The following is a 27646-nucleotide window of genomic DNA, read 5'->3' on the forward strand; positions in this document are numbered from 1 at the left end:
GAGACCCACTTCAGACCTAGGGACACATACAGACTGAGGTGAGGGGATGGAAAAAGATATTCCATGCAAATGGAAATCAAAAGAAAGCTGGAGTAGCAATTCTCATATCAGACAAAATAGATTTTAAATTAAAGACTGTTACAAGAGACAAAGAAGGACACTACATAATGATCAAGGGATCAATCCAAGAAGATATAACAATTGTAAATATTTATGCACCCATCATAGGAGCACCTCAATACATAAGGCAAATACTAACAGCCTTAAAAGGGGAAATCGACAGTAACACAATCATAGTAAGGGCTTTAACACCCCACTTTCACTAATGGACAGATCATCCAAAATGAAAATAAATAAGGAAACACAAGCTTTAAATGATACATTAAGCAAGATGTACTTCATGGATATTTATAGGACATTCCATCCAAAAACAACAGAATACACGTTTTTCTCAAGTGCTCATGGAATATCCTCTAGGATAGGTCCTATCTTCGGTTACAAATCTAGCCTTGGTAAATTTAAGAAAATTGAAATCGTATCAAGTATCTTTTCTGACACCAACACTATGAGACTAGATATCAATTACAGGAGAAGATCTGTAAAACATACAAACACATTGGAGGCTAAACAATACACTACTTAATAACGAAGTGATTACTGAAGAAATCAAAGACAAAATTAAAAAATACCTAGAAACAAATGACAATGGAAACACGATGACCCAAAACTGATGGGATGCAGCAAAAGCAGTCCTAACAGGGAAGTTTATAGCAAAACAATCCTACCTTAAGAAACATGAAACATCTCAAATAAACAACCTAACCTTGCACCTAAAGCAATTAGAGAAAGAAGAACAAAAATCCCCAAAGTTAGCAGAAGGAAAGAAATCATAAAGATTAGATCAGAAATAAATGAAAAAGAAATGAAAAAAAGAAATAAATGAAAAAGAAATGATAGCAAAGATCAATAAAACTAAAGCTGGTTCTTTGAGAAGATAAACAAAATTGGTAAACCATTAGCCAGACTCATGAAGAAAAAAAGGGAGAAGACTCAAATCAATAGAATTAGAAATGAAAAAGGAGAAGTAACAACTGATACTGCAGAAATACAAAGGATCATGAGAGATTACTACAAGCAACTCTATGCCAATAAAATGGACAACCTGGAAGAAATTGACAAATTCTTAGATACGCACAACATGCTGAGACTGAACCAAGAAAAACAGAAAATATGAATACACCAATCGCAAGCACTGAAATTGAAACTGTGTTTAAAAAGCTTTCAACAAACAAACGCCCAGGACCAGATGGCTTCACAGGCAAATTCTATCAAAATTTAGAGAAGAGCTAACACCTAGCCTTCTCAAACTCTTCCAAAATATAGCAGAGAGAGGAACACTCCCAAACTCATTCTACAAGGCCACCATCACCCTGATACCAAAACCAGACAAAGATGTCACAAAGAAAGAAAACTACAGGCCAATATCACTGATGAAAATAGATGCAAAAATCCTCAACACAGCCTGGAGGGGTGGGATAGGGAGGGTGGGAGGGAGGGAGACGCAAGAGGGAAGACATATGGGAACATATGTTTATGTATGACTGATTCACTTTGTTATAAAGCAGAAACTAACACACCATTGTAAAGCAATTATACCCCAATAAAGATGTTAAAAAAATAAAAATAAAGTTCAAAAAAAAAAAATCCTCAACAAAACACTAGCAAACAGAATCCAACAGCACATTAAAAAGAACATACACCATGATCAAGTGGGGTTTATTCCAGGAATGCAAGGACTCTTCAATATATGCAAATCAATCAACGTGATACACCATATTAACAAATTGAAGGAGAAAAACCATATGATCATCTCAATAGATGCAGAGAAAGCTTTTGACAAAATTCAACACCCATTTATGATAAAAACCCTCCAGAAAGTAGGCATAGAGGGAAATTTCCTCAACATAATAAAGGCCATATATGACAAACCCACAGCCAACATCGTCCTCAATGGTGAAAAACTGAAACCATTTCCACAAAGATCAGGAACAAGACAAGGTTGCCCACTCTCACCACTCTTATTCAACATAGTTTTGGAAGTTTTAGCCACAGCAATCAGAGAAGAAAAAGAAATAAAATAAATCAAAATCAGAAAAGAAGAAATAAAGCTGTCACTGTTAGCAGATGACATCATACTATACATAGAGAATCCTAAAGATGCTACTAGAAACCTACTTGAACTAATCAATGAATTTGGTAAAGTAGCAGGATACAAAATTAATGCACAGAAATCTCTGGCATTCTTATAAACTAATGATGAAAAATCTGAAAGTGAAATTAAGAAAACACTCCCATTTACCATTGTAACAAAAACAATAAAATATCTAGGAATAAACCTACCTATGGAGACAAAAGACCTGTATGCAAAAAAATTATAAGACACTGATGAAAGAAATTAAAGATGATACAAATTAAAGATGATACATTAAAGATGATACAGATTCAATGCAATGCCTATCAAACTACCACTGGCATTTTTCACAGAACTAGAACAAAAAAACTTCACAATTTGTATGGAAACACAAAAGACCCCGAATAGCCAAAGCAATTTTGAGAAAGAAAAATGGAGCTAGAGGAATCAGGCTTCCTGACTTCAGACTATACTACAAAGCTACAATAATCAAGACAATATGGTACTGGCACAAAAACAGAAAGATAGATCAGTGGAACAGGATAGAAAGCCCAGAGATAAACCCATGCACATATGGTCACCTTATCTTTGATAAAGGGGGCAAGAATATACAGTGGAGAAAAGACAGCCTCTTCAATAAGTGGTGCTGGGAAAACTGGACAGGTACATGTAAATGTATGAAATTAGAACACTCCCTAACACCATGCATAATAATAAACTCAAAATGGATTAAAAACCTAAATGTAAGGCCAGACACTATCAAACCCTTAGAGGAAAACATAGGTATAACACTCTATGACATAAATCACAGCAAGATCCTTTTTGACCCACCTCCTAGAGAAATGTAAATAAAAACAAAAATAAACAAATGGGACCTAATGAAACTTAAAAGCTTTTGCTCAGCAAAGGAAACCCTAAACAAGACCAAAGACAACCCTCAGAATGGGAGAAAATATTTGCAAATGAAGCAAGTGACAAAGGATTAATCTCCAAAATTTACAAGCAGCTCATGCACCTCAATACCAAAGAAACAAACTACCCAATCCGAAAATGGGCAGAAGACCTAAATAGACATTTCTCCAAAGAAGATATACAGATTGCCAACAAACACATGAAAGAAAGCTCAACATCATTAATCATTAGAGAAATGCAAATCAAAACTACAATGAGATATCATCTCACACCGGTCAGAATGGACATCATCAAAAAATGTAGAAACGATAAATGCTGGAGAGAGTGTGGAGAAAAGGGAACCCTCTTGCACTGTTGGTGGGAATGTAAATTGATACAGCCACTATGGAGAACAGTATGGAGGTTTCTTAAAAAACTACCAATAGAACTACCATATGACCCAGCAATCCCACTGCTGGACATATACCCTGAGAAAACCATAATTCAAAAAGAGTCATGTACTTGGGGCTTCCCTGTGATGCAGTGGTTGAGAGTCTGCCTGCTGATGCAGGGGACATGGGTTCATGCCCCTGTCCAGGAGGATCTCACATCCCATGGAGTGGCTGGGCCTGTGAGCCATGGCCTCTGAGCCTGCGCGTCTGGAGCCTGTGTTCCACAACAGGAGAGGCCACAACAGTGAGAGGCCCACATACCACAAAAAAAAAAAGAGTCATGTACCAAAATGTTCATTGCAGCTCTATGTACAATAGCCAGGATATGGAAGCAACCTAAGTGTCCATCAACAGATGAATGGATAAAGAGGATGTGGCACATATATACAATGGAATATTACTTAGTCATAAAAAGAAACAAAATTGAGTTATTTGTAGTGAGGTGGATGGACCTACAGTCTGTCATACAGAGTGAAGTAAGTCAGAAAGAGAAAAAGAAATACCGTATGCTAACACATATATATGGGATCTAAGAAAAAAATAAAGGTCATGAAGAACCTAGGGGTAAGACGGGAATAAAGACACAGACCTTCGAGTGCATGGACTTGAGGATATGGGGAGGGGGAAGGGTAAGCTGTAACAAAATGAGAGGGTGGCATGGACATATATACACTACCAAACGTAAAATAGATAGCTAGTGGGAAGTAGCCGCATAGCACAGGGAGATCATCTAGGTGGTTTCTGACCACCTAGAGGGGTGGAATAAGGAGGGTGGGAGGGAGGGAGACACAAGAGGGAAGAGATATGGGAACATATGTATATGTATAACTGATTCACTTTGTTATAAAGCAGAAACTAACACACCATTGTAATGCAATTATACTCCAATAAAGATGTTAAAAAAAGAAATCCTCAACAAAATACTAGCAAACAGAATCCAATGACACATTAAAAGGATCATACACCATGATCAAGTGGGATTTCTCCCAGGGATGCAAGGATTATTCAATATATGCAAATCATTCAATGTGACACACCATATTATCAAATTGAAGGATAAAAAGCATATGATCATCTCAATAGATGCAGAAAAAGCTTTTGACAAACTTCAAAACCATTTATGATAAAAACTGTCCAGAAAGTAGGCATTGAGAGAACCTACCTAAACATAATAAAGGCCATATACAACAAACTTACAGCAAATATCATTCTCAATGGTGAAAAACTGAAAGCATTTCCTCTAAGATAAGGAACAAGACAGAGATGTCCACTCTTGCCACTATTATTCAACATAGTTTTGGAAGTCCTAGCCATGGCAATCAGAGAAGAAAAAGAAATAAAAGGAATCCAAATTGGAAAAGAAGAAGTAGAATGGCCACTGTTTGCAGAAGACATGATACTATACATAGAAAATCGTAAAGATGCCACCAGAAGACTACTAGAGCTAATCAATGAATTTGGTAAAGCTGCAGGATACAAAATTAATGGACAGAAATCTCTTGTATTCCTATACACTAACAATGAAAGATCAGAAAGTGGAATTAAGGAAACGATCCCATTCTCCACTGCAATAAAAAGAATAAAATACCTAGGAATAAACCTACCTAAGGAGATAAAAGAACTGTACTCAGAAAACTATAGGAGACTGATGAAAGAAATCAAAGATGACACAAACAGATGGAGCGATATACCATGTTCTTGGATTGAAAGAATGAATATTGTGAAAATGACTATGCTACCCAAAGCAATCTACAGATTCAATGCAACCTCTATCAAATTACCAATGGCATTTTTTATAGAACTAGGACAAAAAATCTTAAAATTTCTATGGAGATAAAAAAGACCATGAAAAGCCAGAGCAATCTTGGGGAAGAAAAATGGAGCTAGAGCAATCAGACTCCCTGACTTCAGACTATACTACAAAGCTACAGTAATCAAGACAATATGGTACTGGCACGAAAACTGAAATACAGATCAATGCAACAGGATAGAAAGCCCAAAGATATACTCATGCACCTATGGTCAACTAATGTATGACAAAGGAGGCAAGGATATACAATGGAGAAAAGACAGTCTCTTCAAAAAGTGGTGCTTGGAAAACTGGACAGCTACATGTAAAAGAATGAAATTAGAACACTCCCTAGAACTATACACAAAAATAAACTCAAAATGGATTAAAGACCTAAATGTAAGACCAGACACTATAAAACTCTTAGAGGAAAACATAGGAAGAACACTTTTGACATAAATCACAGCAAGATCCTTTTTGACCCACCTCCTAGAGTAATGGAAATAAAAACAAAAATAAACAAATGGGACCTAATGAAACTTAAAATTATTAATTATTAGAGAAATTAAAATCAAAACTACAACGAGGTATCACCTTACACCAGTTAGAATGAGCATCATCAGAAAATCTACAAACAACAAATGCTGGAGAGGGTGTGGAGAAAAGGGAGACCTCTTGCACTGTTGGTGGGAATGTAAATTGATACAGCAGTGTGGAGAACAGTATGGGGGGTCCTTAAAAAACTAAAAATAGAATTACCATGTCACCCAACAATCCCACTACTGGGCATATACCAAGAGAAAAATGTAATTCAAAAAGGCACATGCACCCCAATGTTCATTGCAGCACTATTTACAATAGCCAGGTCATGGAATCAACCTAAATGTCCATCGACAGATGAATGGATAAAGAAGAAGTGGTACATATATACAATGGAATATTAACCATAAAAAGGAATGAAATTGGGTCATATGTAGAGACGTGGATGGACCTAGAGACTGTCATACAGAGTGAAGTAAGTCAGGAAGAGAAAAACAAATACTGTGTATTAACGCATATATGTGGAATCTAGAAAAATGGTACAGATGAACCAGTTTTCAAGGCAGAAATAGAGACACAGATGTAAAGAACAAGGACACCAAGGTGGGAAAGCGGGGTGGGGGAGGTTGAATTGGGAGATTGGATTATATACACTAATATGTATAAAATAGATAACTGATAAGAACCTAAAAGAAAAAAACAAGATGGAAACAATTAAAGGATCCTTCAGGCACCATTTAATTAAATAACAGTATATCCAATTGATAAAACTATGCAGCTGTAAAATAACATGGCTGATCTGATACAGGAAGATTTCCAAGACATATTATTAAGTGAAATGATAAAGACGAATTGGGCAAAATATTTAGCAATTAACAAGTGTTATATATGACAAGTGAAAAAATATGCATTGATATTAATCTGTTGTTGCAATTCTCTATTTGCTACATCCATCAACTGTTTGGTGATTACCCTTTAGATCAAGATACAAAGTACTGAGAATATGGGGGGAAGCGTAGTATATCAGTTTACATTCCAGTGGTAAAACCAGATACCTCACTAGGTATTTCAAACAGAGGGAATTTATAGCAGGGGATTGAGAGATTTGTTATTACCAATATTATTGATAGAAGACTGAAATAGCAAAAAGAGGATGGTGAGTGTATTCATTTCCCTAGGGCATTTGTCATTAACAAAGTGCCACAAACTGGGTGGCTTAAAATAACAGAAATATCTTTTCTCGTGGTTCTGAGACTAGAAGTCTGAAATCAAGATATCAGGAGGGCCATGCTACCTCTCAAGGCTCTAGGAAAGAGTCTTTCCTCGCCTCTCCCAGCTTCTGGTGGCCCCAAGACTTCCTTGGCTGATGGCTGCATAACTGCAATCTCTGTCTCTGTCTTCACATGGCCTTCTTTCCTCTCTGCCTCTTTTTTGTCTCTGCATCTAATCCCCCTCTCTTTCTCTGTACAAATACACTACTGTTCATTCAACTTCAGGCCCACCCAAATCCATAATGACATCACCTTAACCTGATTACATATAGAAGACGTTGTTTACAAACAAGGTCATATTAACAGGTTTCAGTGGTACCTACGTTAGGGGACACAATCCAACCCATGACCATGAGGTAACCCAGAGATTAGTAACTGTAGGAAGCAGCTGCCATCCTTAGGGCTGAGGAAACATAGAAAAAGACATGCTATTAGCAGAGTCTAGAATCTCATAGGTGATTATGAGTCTGACAAACAAAAAGTTTAGGCAATATTACGCTTTATAGAGTAAAAGGAGCATCGTGGTACTGTTGTTGCATTGTTGTGAAAGCCTGTTGCTTACTGAGAAACTTAATGTTTTGATCTCTTCCCATTTCAGTATTGCTGGAGCTATGATTATTAAATGCTGTTAGGCACTGAGTGGGCCATTTTGTTTGCATGTTCTCTAGCCCCACATGTAAGTGTCACGAAAGGAAAGAAGTGGCGTTATAAGAAAATAAAGACAACTACTCATTTACAGTGTGTAGAATTGTAAATTTTCTCATTCCAATTTTCACTCAAAGATTCTGTCATAACCTGACTAAAATGACTCATTTTATATATACTGTCTCATATTATAAAACTTTTCACATTTGGAATCACAAAAATCCTGTGACCTTGTTTTTACTGTATGTATGATTATCACATAAAAACTTAATATCGGTAAGTTAGAGTTAGGACTAGAATGGACCTGTTGGCAACATCAACTAGAAGACTAGACAAAATACAAAATACCATATGATCATCTCAATAGATGCAGAAAAACTTTTGACAAAATTCAACACTGATTTTTGATAAAAACTCTCCAGAAAGGGGACATAGAGGGAACCTACCTCAACATAATAAAGCCCATATATGACAAACCCACAGCAAACATCATTCTCAATGGTGAAAAACTGAAAAAGTATTTCCTCTAAGATCAGGAAGAAAACAAAGATGTCCAGTCTCACCACTATTATTCAACATAGTTTTGGAAGTCCTAGCCATGGCAATCAGATAAGAAAAAGAAATAAAAGGAATCCAAATTGGAAAAGATGAAGTAAAACTGTCACTGTTTGTAGATGACATGATACTATACATAGAAACTCCTAAGGATGCTACAGGAAAACTACTAGAGCTCATTAATAAAATTTGGTAAAGTTGCAGGATACAAAATTTATACACAGAAATCTCTTGCATTCGTATACACTAACAAAAGAAGATCAGAAAGAGAAATTAAGGAAACAATCCCATTCACCATTGCAACAAAAAGAATAAAATACCTAGGAATAAACCTACCTTAGGAGGCAAAAGACCTGTACTCAGAAAACTATCAGGTAAGTTTTGATAAGATACTGATGAAAGAAATAAAAGACAACACAAACAGATGGAAAGATATACCATGTTCTCGGATTGGAAGAATCAACATTGTGAAAATGACTCTACTACCCAAAGCAATCTACAGATTCAATGCAATCCCTATCAAATTACCAATGGCATTTTTCACAGAATTAGAACAAAAACTTTTACAACTTATATGGAACGAAAAATCTCGAATAGCCAAAGCAATCTTAACAAAGAAAAATGGAGCTGGAGGAATCAAGCTCCCTGACTTCAGGCTATACTACAAAGCTACAGTCATCAGAACAGTATGGTACTGGCACAAAAACAGAAATACATATCAATGGAAGAGGACACAAAACCCAGAGATAAATCCATGCAGCTTTGTTCACCAAATCTGTGACAAAGGAGGCAAGAATATACAATGGAAGAAAGACAGTCTCTTCAATAAGTGTTGCTGGGAAAACTGGACAGCTACATGTAAAAGAATAAAATTAGAACACTCCCTAACACTATACACAAAAATAAGCTCAAGACTCAAGAGGAGCTTCAAGATGGCAGAAGAGTAAAAAAAAAAAAAAAAAAAAAAAATGGCAGAAGAGTAAGATGTGGAGATCACATTCCTCCCCACAAATACATCAGAAATACATCTACATGTGGAACAACCCCTACAGAACACCTACTGAACACTGGCAGAAGACCTCAGACCTCCCAAAAGGGAAGAAACTCCCCATGTACCTGGGTAGGGCAAAAGAAAAACAACAGAGACAAAAGAATAGGGATGGGACCTGCACCAGTGAGAGCGAGCTATGAAGGAGGAAAGGTTTCCACACACTAGGAACCCCCTTCACGGGCAAAGACTGCGGGTGGCAGAGGGGGAATCTTCTGAGCCACGGAGCAGAGCACAGCAACAGGGATGCAGAGGACAAAGCAGAGAGATTCCCGCACAGAGGATCGGTACCGACCAGCAGCCACCAGACTGTGAGGCTTGTCTGCTCACCTGCCAGGATGGGTGGGGGCTGGAAGCTGAGGCTCCAGCTTCAGTAGGATCCCGGGAGAGGACTGGGGTTGGCTGTGTGAACACAGCTTGAATGGGGCTAATTCGCCACAGCTAGCTGGGAGGGAGTCTGGGAAAAGGTCTGGAACTGCCGAAGAGGCAAGACACTTTTTCTTGCCTCTTTGTTTTCTGGTGCACGAGGAGAGGTGATTAAGAGTGCCACTTAAAGGAGCTCCAGAGAAGGGCGCGAGCTGTGGCTAACAGCGTGGACCCCAGAGATGGGCATGAGACGCTAAGGCTGTTGCTGCGGCCACCAAGAAGCCTGTGTGCAAGCACAGGTCACTATCCACACTTCCCTTCCCAGGAGCCTGTGCAGCCCGCCACCGTCAGCATCCCATGATCCAGGGACAACTTCCCCGGGAGAATGCACGGCATGCCTCAAGTTGTTGCAACGCCATGCCGGCCTCTACCGCCGCAGGCTCACCACGCATCCATACCCCTCCCTCCCCCCGGCCTGAATGAGCCAGAGCCCCCGAATCAGCTGCTCCTTTAAACCTGTCCTCTCTGAGCGAAGAACAGAACCCTCAGATGACCTACATGCAGAGGCGGGGCCAAATCCAAAGCTGAACCCTTGGAGCTGTGCAAAGAAAGAAGAGAAAGGGAAATCTCTCCCAGCAGCCTCAGGAGCAGCGGATTAACTCTCCACAATCAACTTGATGTACCTTGTATCTGTGGAATACCTGAATAGATAACGAATCATCCCAAATTGAGGAGGTGGACTTTGGGAGCAACAATATATTTTTTTCCCCTTTTTCTCTTTTTTTGAGTGTGCATGTGTATGCTTCTCTGTGTGATTTTATCTGTATAGCTTTGCTTTTACCATTTATCCTAGTGTTCTGTCTGTCCGTTTTTTTTTCCCCCCTTTTTTTTTTCTTTAGTATAGTTTTTAGTGCTTGTTATCACTGGTGGATTTCTTTTTTGGTTTGGTTGCTCTCTTCTTTCTTTCTTTCTTTTTTTTATTACTTTTAATTTTTTTAATAATTAATTTTTTATTTTAAAAACTTTATTTTATTTTATTTTATCTTTTCCTTTCTTTCTTTCTTTTTTACTCTCTTTTATTCTGAGCTGTGTGGATGACAGGCTCTTGGTGCTCCGGCCAGGGGTCAGGGCTGTGCCTCTGAGGTGGGAGAGCCAAGTTCAGGACATTGGTCCATTAGAGACCTCCCAGCTCCATGTAATATCAAACGGCGAATATCTCCCAGAGATCTCCATCTCAATGCCAAGACCCAGCTCCACTCAAGAAACAATAAGCTACAGTGCAGGACACCCTATGCCAAACAACTAGCAAGACAGGAACACAACCTCACTCAACAACAGAGAGGCTGTCTAAAATCATAATAAGGTCACAGATACCCTGAAACACATCACCAGACGTGGACCCTCCCACAAGAAAGAGAAGATCCAGCCTCACCCACCAGAACACAGGCACTAGTCCCCTCCACCAGGAAACCTACACAACCCACAGAACCAACCTTAGCCACTGGGGACAGACACCAGAAACAACAGGAACTACGAACCTGCAGCCTGTGAAAAGGAGACCTCAAACACAGTAAGTTAAGCAAAAGGAGAAGACAGAGAAACACACAGCAGATGAAGGAGCAAGGTAAAATCCCACCAGACCTAATAAATGAAGAGGAAATAGGCAGTCTACCTGAAAAAGAACTCAGAATAATGATAGTAAAGATGATCCAAAATCTTAGAAATAGTATGCAAAAAATACAAGAGATGCTTAACAAGGACCTAGAAGAACTAAAGAGCAAACAATGATGAACAACAAAATAAATGAAATTAAAAGTTCTCTAGAAGGGATCAATAGCAGAATAACTGAGACAGAAGAACGGATAAGTGACCTGGAAGATAAAATGGTGGAAATAACTACTGCAGAGAAGAATAAAGAAAAAAGAATGAAAAGAATTGAGGACAGTCTCAAAGACCTCTGTGACAACATTAAACGCACCAACATTCGAATTATAGGGGTCCCAGAAGGAAAAGAGAAAAAGAAAGGGACTGAGAAAATATTTGAAGAGATTATATTTGAAAACTTCCCTAATATGGGAAAGGAAATAGTTAATCAAGTCCAGGAAAAACAGAGCGTCCCATATAGGATAAATCCAAGGAGAAGCATGCCAAGACACATATTAAACTATCAAAAATTAAATACAAAGAAAAAATATTAAAAGCAGCAAGGGAAAAACAACAAAAACATACAAGGGAATCCCCATAAGGTTAACAGCTGATCTTTCAGCAGAAACTCTGCAAGCCAGAAAGGAGTGGCAGGACATATTTGAAGTGATGAAAGGGAAAAACCTACAACCAACATTACCCTACACAGCAAGGATCCCATTCAGATTTGATGGAGAAATTAACACCTTTACAGACAAGCAAAAGCTAAGAGAATTCAGCACCACCAAACCAGCTTTACAACAAATGCTAAAGGAACTTTTCTAGGCAAGTAACACAAGAGAAGGAAAAGACCTACAATAACAAACCCAAAACAATTAAGAAAATGGTAATAGGAACATATATATTGATAATTACCTTAATTATAAATGGATTAAATGCTCCAACCAAAATACATAGACTGGCTGAATGGATAAAATAACAAGACCCATATATATGCTGTCTACAAGAGACCCACTTCAGACCTAGGGACACAAACAGGCTGCAAGTGAGGGGATGGAAAAACATATTCCATGCAAATGGAAATCAAAAGAAAGCTAGAGTATCAATTCTCATAGCAGACAAAATAGACTTTAAAACAAAGACTATTACAAGAGACAATAATGATCAAGGGATCAATCCAAGAAGAAGATATAAAATTGTAAATATTTATGCACCCAACATAGGAGCACCACAATACATAAGGCAAATACTAACAGCCATAAAAGGAGAAATTGACAGAAACACAATCATAGTAGGAGACTTTAACACCCCACTTTCACCAATGGACAGATCGTCTAAAATGACAATAAATAAGGAAAAACAAGCTTTAAATAATACATTAAACAAGAATGACTTAATTGATATTTATAGGACATTCCATAGAAAAAACAACATTCCATGCAAAAACAACAACTTTCTTCTCAAGTGCTCATGGAACATTCTCCAGGATAGATCATATCTTGGGTCACAAATCAAGCCTTGGTAAATATAAGAAAATTGAAATCGTATCAAGTATCTTCTCTGACCACAATGCTATGAGATTAGATATCAATTACAGGAAAAGGTCTCTAAAAAGTACAAACACATGGAGGCTAAACAATACACTACTTAATAACCCAGAGATCACTGAAGAAATCAAAGAGGAAATCAAAAATTACCTAGAAACAAATAACAATGAACACACGATGACCCAAAACCTATGGGAAGCAGCAAAAGCAGTTCTAAGAGGGAAGTTTATAGCAATAAAATCCTACCTTAAGAAACAAGAAACATACAAAATAAACAACATAACCTTACACCTAAATCAATTAGAGAAAGAAGAAAAAAAACCCCAAAGTTACCAGAAGGAAAGAAATCATAAAGATCAGATCAGAAATAAATGAAACAGAAATGGAGGAAACAATAGCAAAGATCAAGAAACCTAAAAGCTGGTTCTTTGAGAAGATAAAAAATATTGATAAACCATTAGCCAGACTCATCAAGAAATAAAGGGAGAAGACTCAAATCAATAGAATTAGAAATGAAAAAGGAGAAGTAACAACTGACACTGCAGAAATACAAAGGATCATAAGAGATTACTACAAGCAACTATATGCCAATAAAATGGACAACCTGGAAGAAATGCACAAATTCTTAGAAATGCACAACCTTCCGAGACTGAACCAGGAAGAAACAGAAAATATGAATAGACCAATCACAAGTACTGAAATTGAAACTATGATTAAAAATCTTCCAACAAAATAAATCGCAGGACCAGATGGCTTCACAGGCGAATTCTATCAAACATTTAGAGAAGAGCTAACACCTATTCTTCTCAAACTCTTCCAAAATGTAGCAGAGGGAGGAACACTCCCAAACTCGTTCTAAAAGGCCACCATCACCCTGATACCAAAACCAGACAAAGATGTCACAAAGAAAGAAAACTACAGGTCAATATCACTGATGAACATAAATGCAAAAATCCTCAATGAAATACTAGCAAACAAAATCCAACAGCACATTAAAAGGATCATACACCATGATCAAATGGGGTTTAACCCAGGAATGCAAGGATTCTTCAATATACGCAAATCAATCAATGTGATACACCATATTAACAAATTGAAGGAGAAAACCCATATGATCATCTGAGTAGATGCAGGGAAAGCCTTTGGCAAAATTCAACACCCATTTATGATAAAACCCTCCAGAAAGTAGGCATAGAGGGAACTTTCCTCAACATAATAAAGGCCATATGTGACAAACCCACAGCCAACACCATCCTCAATGGTGAATAACTGAAAGCATTTCCACTAAGATCAGGAACAAGACAAGGTTGCCCACTCTCACCACTATTATTCAACATAGTTTTGGAAGTTTTAGCCACAGCAATCAGAGAAGAAAAAGAAATAAAAAGAATCAAAATCAGAGAAGAAGAAATAAAGCTGTCACTGTTAGCAGATGACATCATACTATACATAGAATATCGTAAGGATGCTACCAGAAAAGTACTAGAGCTAATCAATGAATTTGGTAAAGTAGCAGGATACAAAATTAATGCACAGAAATCCCTTGCATTCCTATACACTAATGATGAAAAGTCTCAAAGAGAAATTAAGGAAACACTCCCATTTACCATTGCAACAAAGAAGAATAAAATACCTAGGAATAAACCTACCTAAGGAGACAAAAGACTGGTATGCAGAAAACTATAAGCCACTGATGAAAGAAATTAAAGATGATACAAACAGACGGAGAGATATACCATGTTCTTGGATCGGAAGAATCAACATTGTGAAAATGACTATACTACCCAAAGCAATCTACAGATTCAGTGTAATCCCTATCAAACTACCAATGGGGTTTTTCACAGAACTAGAAAAATATTTTTTACAATTTGTATGGAAACTAAAAGACCCCAAATAGCCAAAGCAATTTGAGAATGAAAAACGGAGCAGGAGGAATCAGGCTCCCTGACTTCAGACTATACTACAAAGCTAAAGTAATCAAGACAGTATGGTACTGGCACACAAACAGAAATATAGGTCAATGGAACAGGATAGAAAGCCCAGTCATAAACCCATGTACATATGGTCCCCTTATCTTTGATAAAGGGGGCAAGAATATACAGTGGAGAAAAGACAGCCTCTTCAATAAGGGGTGCTGGGAAAACAGGACAGCTACATGTATAAGAATGAAATTAGAACACTCCCTAACACCATACACAAAAATAAGCCCAAAATGGATTAAAGACATAAATGTAAGGCCAGACACTATCAAACTCTTAGAGGAAAACATAGGCAGAACACTCTATGATGACCTAAATCATGGCAAGATCCTTTTTGACCCACCTCCTAGAGAAATGGAAATAAAAACAAAAATTAAAAAATGGGACCTAATGAAACTTCAAAGCTTTTGCTCAGCAAAGGAAACCCTAAACAAGACCAAAGACAACCCTCAGAATGTGAGAATATATTTGCAAATGAAGCAAGTGACAAAGGATTAATCTCCAAAATTTACAAGCAGCTCATGCAGCTCAATATCAAATAAACAAACAACCCAATCCAAAAATGGGCAGAAGACCTAAATAGACATTTCTCCAAAGAAGATATACAGATTGCCAACAAACACATGATAGGATGCTCAACATCACTAATCATTAGAGAAATGCAAATCAAAACTACAATGAGATATCATCTCACACCACTCAGAATGGACAGCATCAAAAAATGTACAAAAATTAAATGCTGGAGAGGGTGTGGAGAAAAGGGAACCCTCTTGCATTGTTGTTGGGAATGTAAATTGATACAGCCACTATGGAGAACTGTAAGGAGGTTCCTTAAGAAACTAAAAATAGAACTACCATATGACCCAGCAATCCCACTACTGGGCATATACCCTGAGAAAACCATATTTCAAAAAGAGTCATGTATCACAATGTTCATTGCAGGTCTATTTACAATAGCCAGGACATGGAAGCAACTTAAGTGTCCATTGACAGGTGAATGGATAAAGAAGATGTGGCACATATATACAATGGAATATTACTCAGCCATAAAAAGAAATGAAATTGAGTTATTTGTAGTGAGGTGGATGGACCTAGAGTCTGTCATACAGAGTGAAGTAAGTCAGAAGGAGAAAAAAAATACTGTATGCTAACACATATATATGGAATCTAAAAAAAAAAATGGTCACGAAGAACCTGGGTGCAAGATGGGAATAAAGATGCAGACCTACTAGAGAATGGACTTGAGGACACGGGGAGGGGGAAGGGTAAGCTGGGACAAAGTGAGAGAGTGGCATGGACATATATACACTACCAAATATAAAATAGATAGCTGGTGGGAAGCAGCTGCATAGCACAGGGAGATTGGCTCAGTGCTTTGTGACCAACTAGAGGGGTGGGATAGAGACAGTGGGAGGGAGGGAGACGCAAGAGGGAAGAGATATGGGGATATATGTATATGTATAACTGATTCACTTTGTTATAAAGCAGAAACTAACACACCATTCTAAAGCAATTATACTCCAATAAAGATGTTAAAGTAAATAAATAAAATAAACTCAAAATTAATTAAAGACCTAAATATAAGGCCAGACAGTACAAAACTTTTAGAGGAAAACAAAGGCAGAACACTCTTTGACATAAATCACAAGATGTTTTTTGACCCATCTCCTAGAGTCATGAAAATAAAAACAAAAATAAACAAATAGAATCTAAGTAAACTTAAAAGCTTTTGCACAGCAAGGAAACCATAAACAGCATGAAAAGACAACCCTCAGAATGGGAGAAAATAATTTGCAAACAAAGCAACCAACAAGGGATCCATGTCCAAAATATACAAACAGCTCATGCAGCTCAATATCAGAATAAATAAATCAAATAACAATCAAAAAATGAGCAGAACATCTATATTGACATTTCTCCAAAGAAGATGTATGGTTGACCAAAAAGCACATGAAAAGATGCTCAACGTCACTAATTATTAGAGAAATGCAAATCAAAATTACAGTGAGGTATCATCTCACACCAGTCAGAATGGCCATCATCAAAAAATCTACAAAAAATAAATGCTGGAGAGGGTGTGGAGAAAAGGGAATGCTCTTACAGTGTTGGTGGGAATGTAAATTGATGCAGCCACTATGCAGAACAGTATGGAGGTTCCTTAAAAAACTAAAAAGAGAATTAACATATGGCCCAGCAATCCCACTACTGGATATACCCCCAGAAAACCATAATTCAAAAGGATACACGTGGGAGTTCCCTGGTGCACAGTGGTTAAGAATCTGCCTGCCAGTGCAGGGGACACAGGTTCGAGCCCTGGTCCAGGAAGATCCCACATTTCACGGAGCAACTAAGCCCATGAGCCACAACTACTGAGCCCACGTGCCACAACTATTGAAGCCCGTACACCTAGAGCCCATGCTCCACGACAAGAGAAGACACCACAATGAGAAACCCACACACCGCAACAAAGAGTAGCCCCCTCTCACTGCAACTAGAGCAAGCCTGCATGCAGCAATGAAGACAAATGCAGCCAAAAATAAATAAATAAATACATTTTTAAAAAGATACATGCACCCCAATGTTCATTGCAACACTATTTACAATAGCCAGGACATGGAAGCAACCTAGATGTCTATCAACAGAGGAATGGATAAAGAAGATGTGGCACATATACACAATGAAATATTACTCAGCCATAAAAAAGAGCAAAATAATGCCATTTGCAGCAACATGGATGGACCTAGAGATTGTCATACTGAGTGAAGTAAGTCAAACATAGAAGGACAAATATCATATGATACTGCTTATATGTGGGATCTAAAAAAGGGGTACAAATGAATTTATTTACAAAACAGAAGTAGAGTCATAAATGTGGAAAACAAACTTATGGGGACTTCCCTGGTGGCACAGTGGTTAAGAATCCACCTGCCAATGGAGGGAACACGGGTTCAATCCCTGGTCCAGGAAGATCCCACATGCTGCAGAGCAACTAAGTCCATGTGCCTCAACTACTGAGCCTGTGCTCTAGAGCCTGTGAGCCACAACTACTGAGCCTGTGCATCACAACTACTGAAGCCTGCATGCCCTAGAGCCCACATGCCACAACTACTGAGCCCATGTGCTGCAAGTACTGAAGCCTGTGCACCTAGAGCCCTGTGCTCCACAACAAGAGAAGCCATCACAATGAGAAACTCACACACCAAAATGAAGAGTAGCCCCCGCTCACCCCAACTAGAGAAAGCCCATGTGAAGCAACAAAGACCCAAGGCAGCCAAAAAAAGAAAGAAAGAAAGAAAGAAAACAAACTTATAGTCATCAGGGGATAAGTGAGGTGAAGGATAAATTGGGAGATTGGGATTGACATATACATACTACTATATATAAAATAGATAACTAATAAGAACCTGCTGTATAGTATAGGGAAGTCTACTCAATACTCTACAGTGGCCTATATGGGAAAAGAATCTTAAAAAAAAGAGTGGATATATCTATATGTATAACTGATTCACTTTGCTGTACACCTGAAACTAACACAACATTTAAAATCAACTATACTCCAATAAAAACTTTTAAAAATACAAAACAATATTTCTTTGAAAGGTATTGTTTGAAATTCAAATTGAACAACCAACAGAAAGAAGAAAAAAACCCTCTGTGGAAGACATTAACATCTCATAAAATCTCTTGAATTATCCATACAAAATGTTCAGTTAGAAATGGTCATGAATGATACAAAACAGGACATGGATTTTCAAATAACTGTAATTAATATGTTTAAGGAAATGAATAAGATGAAGAATTTTCAGCCATTAATTTGAATCTATAAAAGGAATCAAATGGAATATCTAGAACTAAAAAGTACAAAAATTTAATTTAAAAACTCAACAGATGGGTTTAATAGAAGATAGCTGAAGAGGGAATTAGTGAACTGGAATATCATTCAATAGGAAATATCCAGATTGAAGCATAAATGAGAAAAGATGATGGGATATACAAAAAAGAATGTATAAGAGACATATAGGAAATGGTGACACTATCCAACATATGTGTAATTATGTTGCAGAAGGAGAGGAGGAAGAGAGTATAGATGAAGCAATATCTGAAGAAATTATGACTGAAAACCTTCCAAAAGTGATAAAAATATCTCAAGCCACAGATCCAAGAAATGATACAAACTCCCATGAGGACAAACACAAAAGAGCTTAGACTCCTCCAAACATGGTTTGTTCTAAGATCTAAAGTAGTATTTTACAAAAATGAAATATGACTCCAACTTTGAATCTCTTCACAGTGGAGCCTGTGAAGTGAGGGAAAGAAAGAAGGAGAGCAGGAAGCATCGAGCAGGGCTATAGCATGACTACTGATGGGGGAAAATTAGGAGGGAATGATGGTAGCCTCAGAGGTTCATTGATCCCCTCAAACATTTTCTGACGGCCCATCACTCAAGATAGCACAGAAAAATGGCTAAGAGCTTAACCTCCCTTTTATTAAGGAAAAAAAAATCCATAGTAATTCCTAGTTAGAACTACTTATACTGAAGGGACAGAAAAGCCAACTCAGTTTGTTTAATGAGATTTTGTTTATGTAACTTAAAAGTCTTGCAGCAGCAAGAGCTATAGACATGGTTTGATCTAGCCATTCAAGTGTCAGATCAAGGATCTGCTCCTTTCTGGCTCTCTGCTTGCTTTACCTGGTGTTGGCATCATCTTCAGCCTCTAAATGTTGGTGTCCCAACTGCTCTGGGCACTCCTGTAATAGCAAAATAGCTCTGGCAGCTATGTTCATCATATATTCACAGCACTCTCTTTTGGGAGGTCCTGCCAAGAAGGAGAGAACTTTACTAGCTAAGAAACTGTAACAGATATCTCCTCTCATCTCAGAGACTCAGACTGAGTTTCATGTCCGTCTTTGAACCAAGACTGTGATTGGGATACCAAAATAGTCTTCAACGAATCAGAAACCAAGATTGGAGTTGGAACTAAGGATTATTCCCACCAAACCACAGCACTGGGATGAGGGAGGGGTGGCCAGCAAGATATCACTAGAAGGGCATAATGAAGGGTCACATGCATGGCCCATAAGGCCCTTTAGTTCTGCAAATATCTAACCCACTTCTCTTCTCTTTTCATCCCGTGTCAGCTAGGCTCTTCTCTCAGTTATTGCTTGAATGCACCAAATACTCCCTTCCTTGAGGCCTTTGCCCTTGTGATAGCTTCTTCCTGCAATGATCTTTCCCCAGACATTTGCATGGCTTTCTCCCTTGTTTCTCCACTCAGGACTCTATTTAAATGTCACTTCATAGAGGCCTTTGGTGAATTCTCTATCTAAAATAGCAACTGCAATTACTTTCTACCCCCATCATTGGCTTTAGTTGTGTTTCTAGCACTTATCATTACTTGACGTTATTTTTCATACCTACTTGTTTGCCCTCACCACTGGAATGTACACTCCATGAGAAGATTCTGCCTTGTTCATTGTTGTATCATAATAAGCATTTAACAAATGTTTATTGAGTGAGTGAATGGGTTAGAATCCCAACCTAACCCTACCTCTGTCATCTCAAGCAGATAACTGAAACTTTCATTGCTCAGTCTCCTCACCTGTCAAATGGAGATATTTCTACCTCACAGAGTTATTCTTCAGATTAAGTAAGAAAACATGGGGAAATGTCTGACATATATAGATATTCAAGATATATATGTTTTCTTCTCAGAAAAGCTTCATCCAGTAGGTCCAATGAGGCCATATTCTATCTTTCTTTCTTTCTTTCTTTCTTAGAAAGTATAGTTGATTTACAATGTTTCAGGTATACAGCAAAGTGATTCAGTTATTCATATATATATATATATATATATATATATATAATGTTTTTCAGATTCCTTTACACTACAGGTTGTTACAAGACATTGAATATAGTTCCCTGTGCTATACAGTAGATCCTTGTTTATCTATTTTATATATAGTAGTGTATATCTGTTAATCCCAAATTACCAATTTATTCCTCCCTTTCCCATTGCCCCTTTCCCCTTTGGTAACCATAAGTTTGTTTTCTATGTCTGTGAGTCTATTTCTGTTTTATAAAGAAATTCATTTGTATCATTTTTTTAGATTCCACATATAAATGATATCATATTATATTTGTCTTTCTCTACCAGACTTACCTCACTTAGTATGATAATCTCTGGGTCCATCCATGTTGCTGCAAATGGCATTATTTCATTCTTTTAAGTCAGTTGTTATCTATTATGGCTTTACTTTAGTATAACCTGGGAATTTTTTAGAATTCCCAAAGGGTTCTCACCCCTAGAGATTCTGATATAATTGGTCTGTGTGACACCTAGGCATTGGTAATTTTTAAAGCTCCACAGGTGGGAGCATTTTAGCAGCCAGTGCTGAAGACCGTTGATTTCAAGTCATTAGTTGGGGTGGGGGAGAGATGGTATGGCTGGCTGTGTAACTCAGAATCCACTGGAAGCCCTGTGAAACCTGGTCCTTCCAATACCTGGAAATCTCTAGAAGCCAGCTTGACCTATTTCCTCCAGCACAAATCTTCAACTGGCAGTCTAGACAGATGGTTATTATTTATCCTTCCTGCTGTGTTAGAAAGAAAAAAAATCACCTCTGCCTCAGGTTTCTCAATTTTCACATGTGCAAACCATTACCTTTTAAAATATGCTTATAGGCATTAGGAGGGAGAAAGGGAAGCTTAAAAGAGACCAGGGAGACGAACATGCATCTTCTAATAGAACTTTTAGAAGTGCAGACAGTAGAGAAACTGGACCAGGACAAACTCTAGGTTCTAGATCTTACACTAAAAGGGATAATGCATGTGAACAGTGCCCACAAAAATGCCTGGCACATCATAATTAATGTAAAGTCCTCTTTTCTGGAGAAACTAGATTGCTTAAGATCACATAAAATAACACAATAACAAATACTACTACCTTGTATTGGGCATCTTCCCTATGTTAAGCATTTTATGAGGTAATTTTTTTAATCTCCACAATATTATTGCAGAAAGCTATTATCATTCCCTTTTCGCAACTGACAAAATTAGGATCTGAAAGCTTGCAGCTGGTAAAGGGAAGCAGCCAGATTATAGCATCAGATCTGACACCAAAGTTCATCTATAGCATCTGGGTTAGGTATAGAAGGATAAAGAGAGAAATCCTTCCTCCCATAGGGCCTGAAAAGGAATGGGAGACACAGAACTATATATTCAGTGACTGTATTTTCCAAACCTCAGATTAGCGCACATGATCATCCATTTAGTCAACCAACATGCAATGAGTATTTATTCTAATGCTGGGTGCTGGGACTTCAGAGAAGATTATGAAATCACATTGCCTTCTCCATCAAGAAACTGTGGGAGAAGATTCATAATGAGTTGTAGGTGCAATGTTAAAAGTCTAACAAAAGGCTTTTTAATCCAATATGTGAATTTATTCATATAAACATCCTTACACAGATAACACTATTAGTTAACATTTATTGAGTACTTGCTATGCTCCAAGTATTTGCTTTACATTTTCTAGTTCATTTAATCCTCACAATAACCTATAGATGGCATTATCCCCATTTTACAGAAAGGGAAACTGAGACACAAAGAGGACAAGTCCCTTGCCCTAGGTCATGCAGCTAATAGAGAAAGGAGCCAAGACTCAAACCCAAGGCATCTGACTTCAGAGCCTCTATTCTCCACCACTGTGTTATACTGTCACCCTCTACCTTTTGTTTAAAATTCATTGATTGAACCATTTTACTGAAAACAGCAACACCCAACTCAGAAACAATATGTATTTGTTAATGGCATATTTGAATTACACATTAAATATTGAAGCTGAAGCTCCCAGAAGTCTATGCTGTGTCGTTGTCATACTGATTTATACAGTAAATGAATGTTGCCAAGTCTGATGATAGGTGCTGAGTGATGAATGAATGATACCCACAATAAGCCTTAGAGGATTTAAACTGAAGGTCTTTATGTCTCTTTCCTGCATCCTAAGGAAATTTCTTCTATTCATGAAGGCAGCAGCCTGAGCAGCTAGCACCTGGACAGTAAAATCTCCTGGGTTAGGGATGCCATTCAAACCTCTTCCCATATAGGACTTCTGACCATTGAAAGGAACAAGGAAGGGAGAAGACAAAGGTTTTACACAATCCTTCAAGTGCAGACTTGGGTGGTAAGGGAGGCAGAAGTGCCTGCTTCTCTAAGAGGCAAGACCACAGGAAGAGGTCCCATGCCACTTCCCAAACTGTAAAAGCCCTCCTGATTCAGGACAGTTCTACAGGCTGATGTCTCTGCTTATCTGGAACTCTCTGCTCTATGCACATGCCCACAATCACCTTTGCCTGGAAACTCCTATTCATCCTTCAGGTCCCCACTTGAAGTGTCACTTCCTCCAAGAAGCCTTCTCTGATCCTTCACCACTCCTATCCCTAGCCCAAAAGGAATTTATTTTCACATATTCCTGTGTTGTGTTTATGGTCGTTTGTAATTAAATAATAATCTTGAGTGATTACTTAGCATTTACCTCCCCTTTGTGAACTTCATCAGGGCAGGAACTAGATCTTTCTTATCCACCAGTGTATCCCCATCACCATTTACAATGCCAATCGTATAGCAGAGCCTCCACATTTTCTTTGCCTGGGTGTATATGTGTATGTGTTAAAATAAAGAGACCAAACTAAAACCATTTTTTTCTTTCTCATCCAGGAAAGAAAGGAAAGGAAACCTCTGCTACTCCAGTGCATCCTGAAGTTAATGAGATATCTCAAGGAAAAACTGAACATATGGTATGCAGCTGGGTATACAGACCTCAGCGAAGGGCTTCACCAATCCTTCGCCTTCTATTCACTGATGCTGGGTGAGGCCCTCCCTTCTGAATTTTTGATTTCCACCCAGTTCCTTGACTATCAGACTATCTTTGACTTCAAGACTCTACTCCAGCAGAGAAGGAATACAGACAAACTCCTAAAGTGTGGTTGGTTTCTCTCCTAGCTGGTATGCATGCAGAAACCACTTATCACCACTCAGTGATGGGCTTGCCATTGGCCCCTGAAAGTTGAACTTGTAGCATGTGGACAGGTGTCCTTCCAGAGCCTGTGACCAGTCCACCAACTGCCAAAAGGATGGTTGTAAGACCTATTTTAACATCTTAACTCCAGCTTCCAGAAACTTAGGGTGACCTTTTCCCCAGACATCCCATTTTAAAATGTAATGGGCTCTTTGATTTAAAAAAAAAAATCTGGCAAGCATTTAAAATTCATTTTAATATTCCCAGCACTTAACCAGGAGAAGATGCAGACAGAATTGAAAAACTGCCTGAGTTTCTCTGTTGTTGTTGTTTTTAAATGCCCGGATTAGAACATAATTCATCTTCAGATGATGGGAGGCCTCTTCATGCACTTCACACTTCGAAATATTTTAGAAAATAGTATCCATTTTGGCAAGCCTCTTTCCATGCAAGAAACAACAGCAAATGCTTTTCTCCTTGAGTGTTAAGTCTGCTGTGAATAAGATTATAAAAAATATATACTTTGCTCTTTTATTTTGCCTCTTGTTTGAGGATTTTACTGCCTCTCTGCAATAATCGATTCTTCTCATATTCCTGTATAAGCAGCATTCGTTGTCCCACTTTTTAGAAAGGCGACTTGAAGCAGAAGTTTGGTAAAGCAACTTTCCTATTGTTCCAGGAAAATCACTCATTTATTCATTCACTTATTCATCCTGTAAACATATCTTGAGAACCAACTATGTGACAGTCACTAACCAGAACTTGAAGATACATAAATGATTATCTCACAGGCCCAGGCTCAAGATCTTTAGCAGATGGGAGAGATACTCTAACAGACAATTACACTATCCCATAATAAGTGCTATGATGGATAAAGGGGCTACAAAGAATTGCCCCTCCCCTAGGCTGGGGCTATCAGGGAAGGCTTCCCCCAAGAAGTGAAATATGATTTGGGCCTTGGAGGATGAGTAGGAGCCTAACGTATCAAGGCGAAGGTAGCAAGAAGGAGTTTTACAACAGAGGAAACAGCGTATATAAGGCATAAGGGCATCAAACAGCTGTATTTTTTTTTTCTGGTTTTATGTGGCTGGAGAAAATGATGTATATATTGAAAGAAGAGAAGGAAGAACAAGAACTTGAATGGTCTTATGAGCCAAGCAACGAATTTGGACTTCATCCTGACACAGTGGGACCAAAACAGTATAGGGTGTGTTAGTTAGTTAGTTAGTTATCTACTTACATACTTACTTCCTAGGTTTAGCTTAATTCAGGCCCATACAAATTCCCCCATTCCCTGTCTTTAGTGGTCAAAGAGAGTGTTAATTATCTGAAGAAATATATAATTATTTAAAGTCAGTTTCTCAGCTTTAAGGACCTCTTTGAATTTTCTAAAATCATCCACCAAACTGTATGTAAATGTGCATCCATCTGGGTAGATTATCTAAAGTTTTCATTGGATTTCTAAAGTGGTCCAAAGCTCTAAAAAGTATGAGAATCACTATTCTATTTACTTTATAAAAACTTTCAGCTTCTCCCAAAATAAACTTTATCAAAGTAGAATTCTTATATATTAATCTCTCAAAATGTACTGGTCACTAGTCATCCGTACGGGTACAGTTTTGTATAGCATTATATTATTTTAAACAAGACAATTCTTCACATTCCCCAGTAGTAGCTGAATCCATGTTTGTTAACTTGGCCTCTTATTTAAATTACTATTCTTTAGAGCAAGGGGATTTCCACAGCTTATATGTGAGAGGTTTGAGACAAGGTACAAAATTGGAGAAATTCAGGTATTTGGAATTTGGGAGAAGCGCAGATGGTATACAAATTGGAAAGCCTAATTCTATGAAAAATTAGTTAAGAATATTTGAATTACAATTAATATAACCAACTCTACCAACTTAATTTATTAGAAGGATAAGGAAGGAGCATAATACATATATTTATATATATTATATTTTATTTATTTATTTATTTATATGTATGTATACATATATCTCCCCAAGGATAGAAACATAACAATAAAATCAAAGACTTGAACCTTGAACATCATCATGACTTCTTATATCTTCTCTCTTCTCGCTGTCAGTTTCATATCCTCTCTGTCTCTCTCTTCTTACCTCTCATCCAGAATGATCTCTGTTTTCCTATCTCTGGCTTTAACTCTCACAAATGGTTCCAAAATCACTGGAAAATGTGGTTACTGAACATTTTGCATTAGATGCCCAGTCCTGCACTATGTGCTTAGACACATGACGGTTCTCTCTATAGCCATATGGATTGAAAGGAGGGGCAATTCCTGGAAAACTGGGGTTGGGCAGATCAAACAATAGATGCTCACTCTCTCTACATGACAGGTGACAGAATGTCTTACATGGCTCTACTGACACTCATGTGTCTATTTATTCTAAAAAGCTCTCTATTTTGTACTGGACGTGGGGTTAGGATACAAAGATGAGCTAGGTATAACCTCTATACCCTCGATCTAGTTTTGTGTCTACCATTCACTATATGATCTTAGTAAGTCACTTCCCCACTCTGGACTTCAGCTTCCTTTGTTAAATGAATAGGACAGACAGAACTAGTGCCTTATGCTTCATTATAGTGAGCCCACAAGCCAAAGCTAACACCATTATTGTTTCAATCACTTTTTGTCAAGAATCTCATACTCACGATCCAGAGGTTTTCCCAAGAAATTATATGCATTGCCTATTGATCCCACTAGTATAAAACAGAGTAGAACATCATGAAAGTCTCAGTCAGTTACAAAAACCTCTGTTTGTGTAAATCAGAAATGCAAACTGAATAAAAGTCACAATTTTATCCTTCTCTTAAAGAAAAAAGAGAGTATTCAACATAGTAGTTCTTTACAAAGCCAGACCTACAATAAATCTTGCTAGTTGTGTAGCCTCATGTTGGCCAAGATACTGGGGGAGCTCTGGGTTATGAATATGTTGCCAGTGAAATGTTTGTGTTGTTTTGGTAGAAAACTCCAGAAAAGGATTTGCAGCCAGAAAATCCTCCTGCTGAGACTTCAGCCCCCAAAGATCTCCTGAGCACTTTGAAGATCAGGCCAGTCTCACAGCCTTTTGTCAGTCCAGTGATGAAAAACACGTCTGAAGAATGTGAGACACGGATCAACAGGCTCAGGAAGCTAGAAAATGCCCTCTACCTGTGTGATCTGAGTAATACAGGTGAAGTGTGCAGCTTACAGTTCATATGTCTTTTTTTTTTTTTTCATTTTGTACTGGGCTCCACAAATTTTTTTTTAATTAGTTTTTATTGGAGTATAGTTGCTTTACAATGTTGTATTAGTTTCTGCTGTACAGCAAAGTGAATCAGCTGTACAGCAAAGTGAATCAGCCATATATATATATATATATGTATATGTATATATATGTGTATATATATGTGTGTATATATATATGTATATATATGTGTATATATGTGTGTGTGTGTGTGTGTGTGTATATATATATATATATATATATATATATATATTTTTTTTTTTTTTTTAGATTCCCTTCCCATTTAGGTCACCACAGAGCACCAAGTAGAATTCCATGTGCTATACAGTAGGTTCTCATTAGTTATCTATTTTATATACAGTACTGTATAGATGTCAATCCCAATCTCTCAATTCATCCCACCTCCTCTTCCCCCCTTGGTAACCATAAGTTTGTTTTCTACATCTGTTACTCTATTTCT

General features: G+C 37.7%; 1 protein-coding gene and 1 long non-coding RNA gene across 2 annotated transcripts in view; one reads left to right on the top strand and one right to left on the bottom strand.

The window, feature by feature from the left end:
- Nucleotides 1-27646, bottom strand: part of LOC117202852 (uncharacterized) — a 278339-nt gene that overhangs the window by 199552 nt on the left and 51141 nt on the right. The window contains exon 4 of the long non-coding RNA XR_007471360.1: nucleotides 19609-19735. This is a non-coding gene — a long non-coding RNA (uncharacterized LOC117202852). The remainder of the gene's footprint in view (nucleotides 1-19608; nucleotides 19736-27646) is intronic.
- Nucleotides 1-27646, top strand: part of C1H1orf87 (chromosome 1 C1orf87 homolog) — a 115418-nt gene that overhangs the window by 80422 nt on the left and 7350 nt on the right. The window contains 2 exon segments of the mRNA XM_004273786.1: nucleotides 23635-23714; nucleotides 26925-27132. Of these exon segments, the coding sequence (XP_004273834.1) occupies nucleotides 23635-23714; nucleotides 26925-27132 (288 nt within the window).

Source organism: Orcinus orca, chromosome 1 (genome assembly GCF_937001465.1).
Source record: "Orcinus orca chromosome 1, mOrcOrc1.1, whole genome shotgun sequence".
Lineage (NCBI taxonomy): Eukaryota > Metazoa > Chordata > Mammalia > Artiodactyla > Delphinidae > Orcinus > Orcinus orca.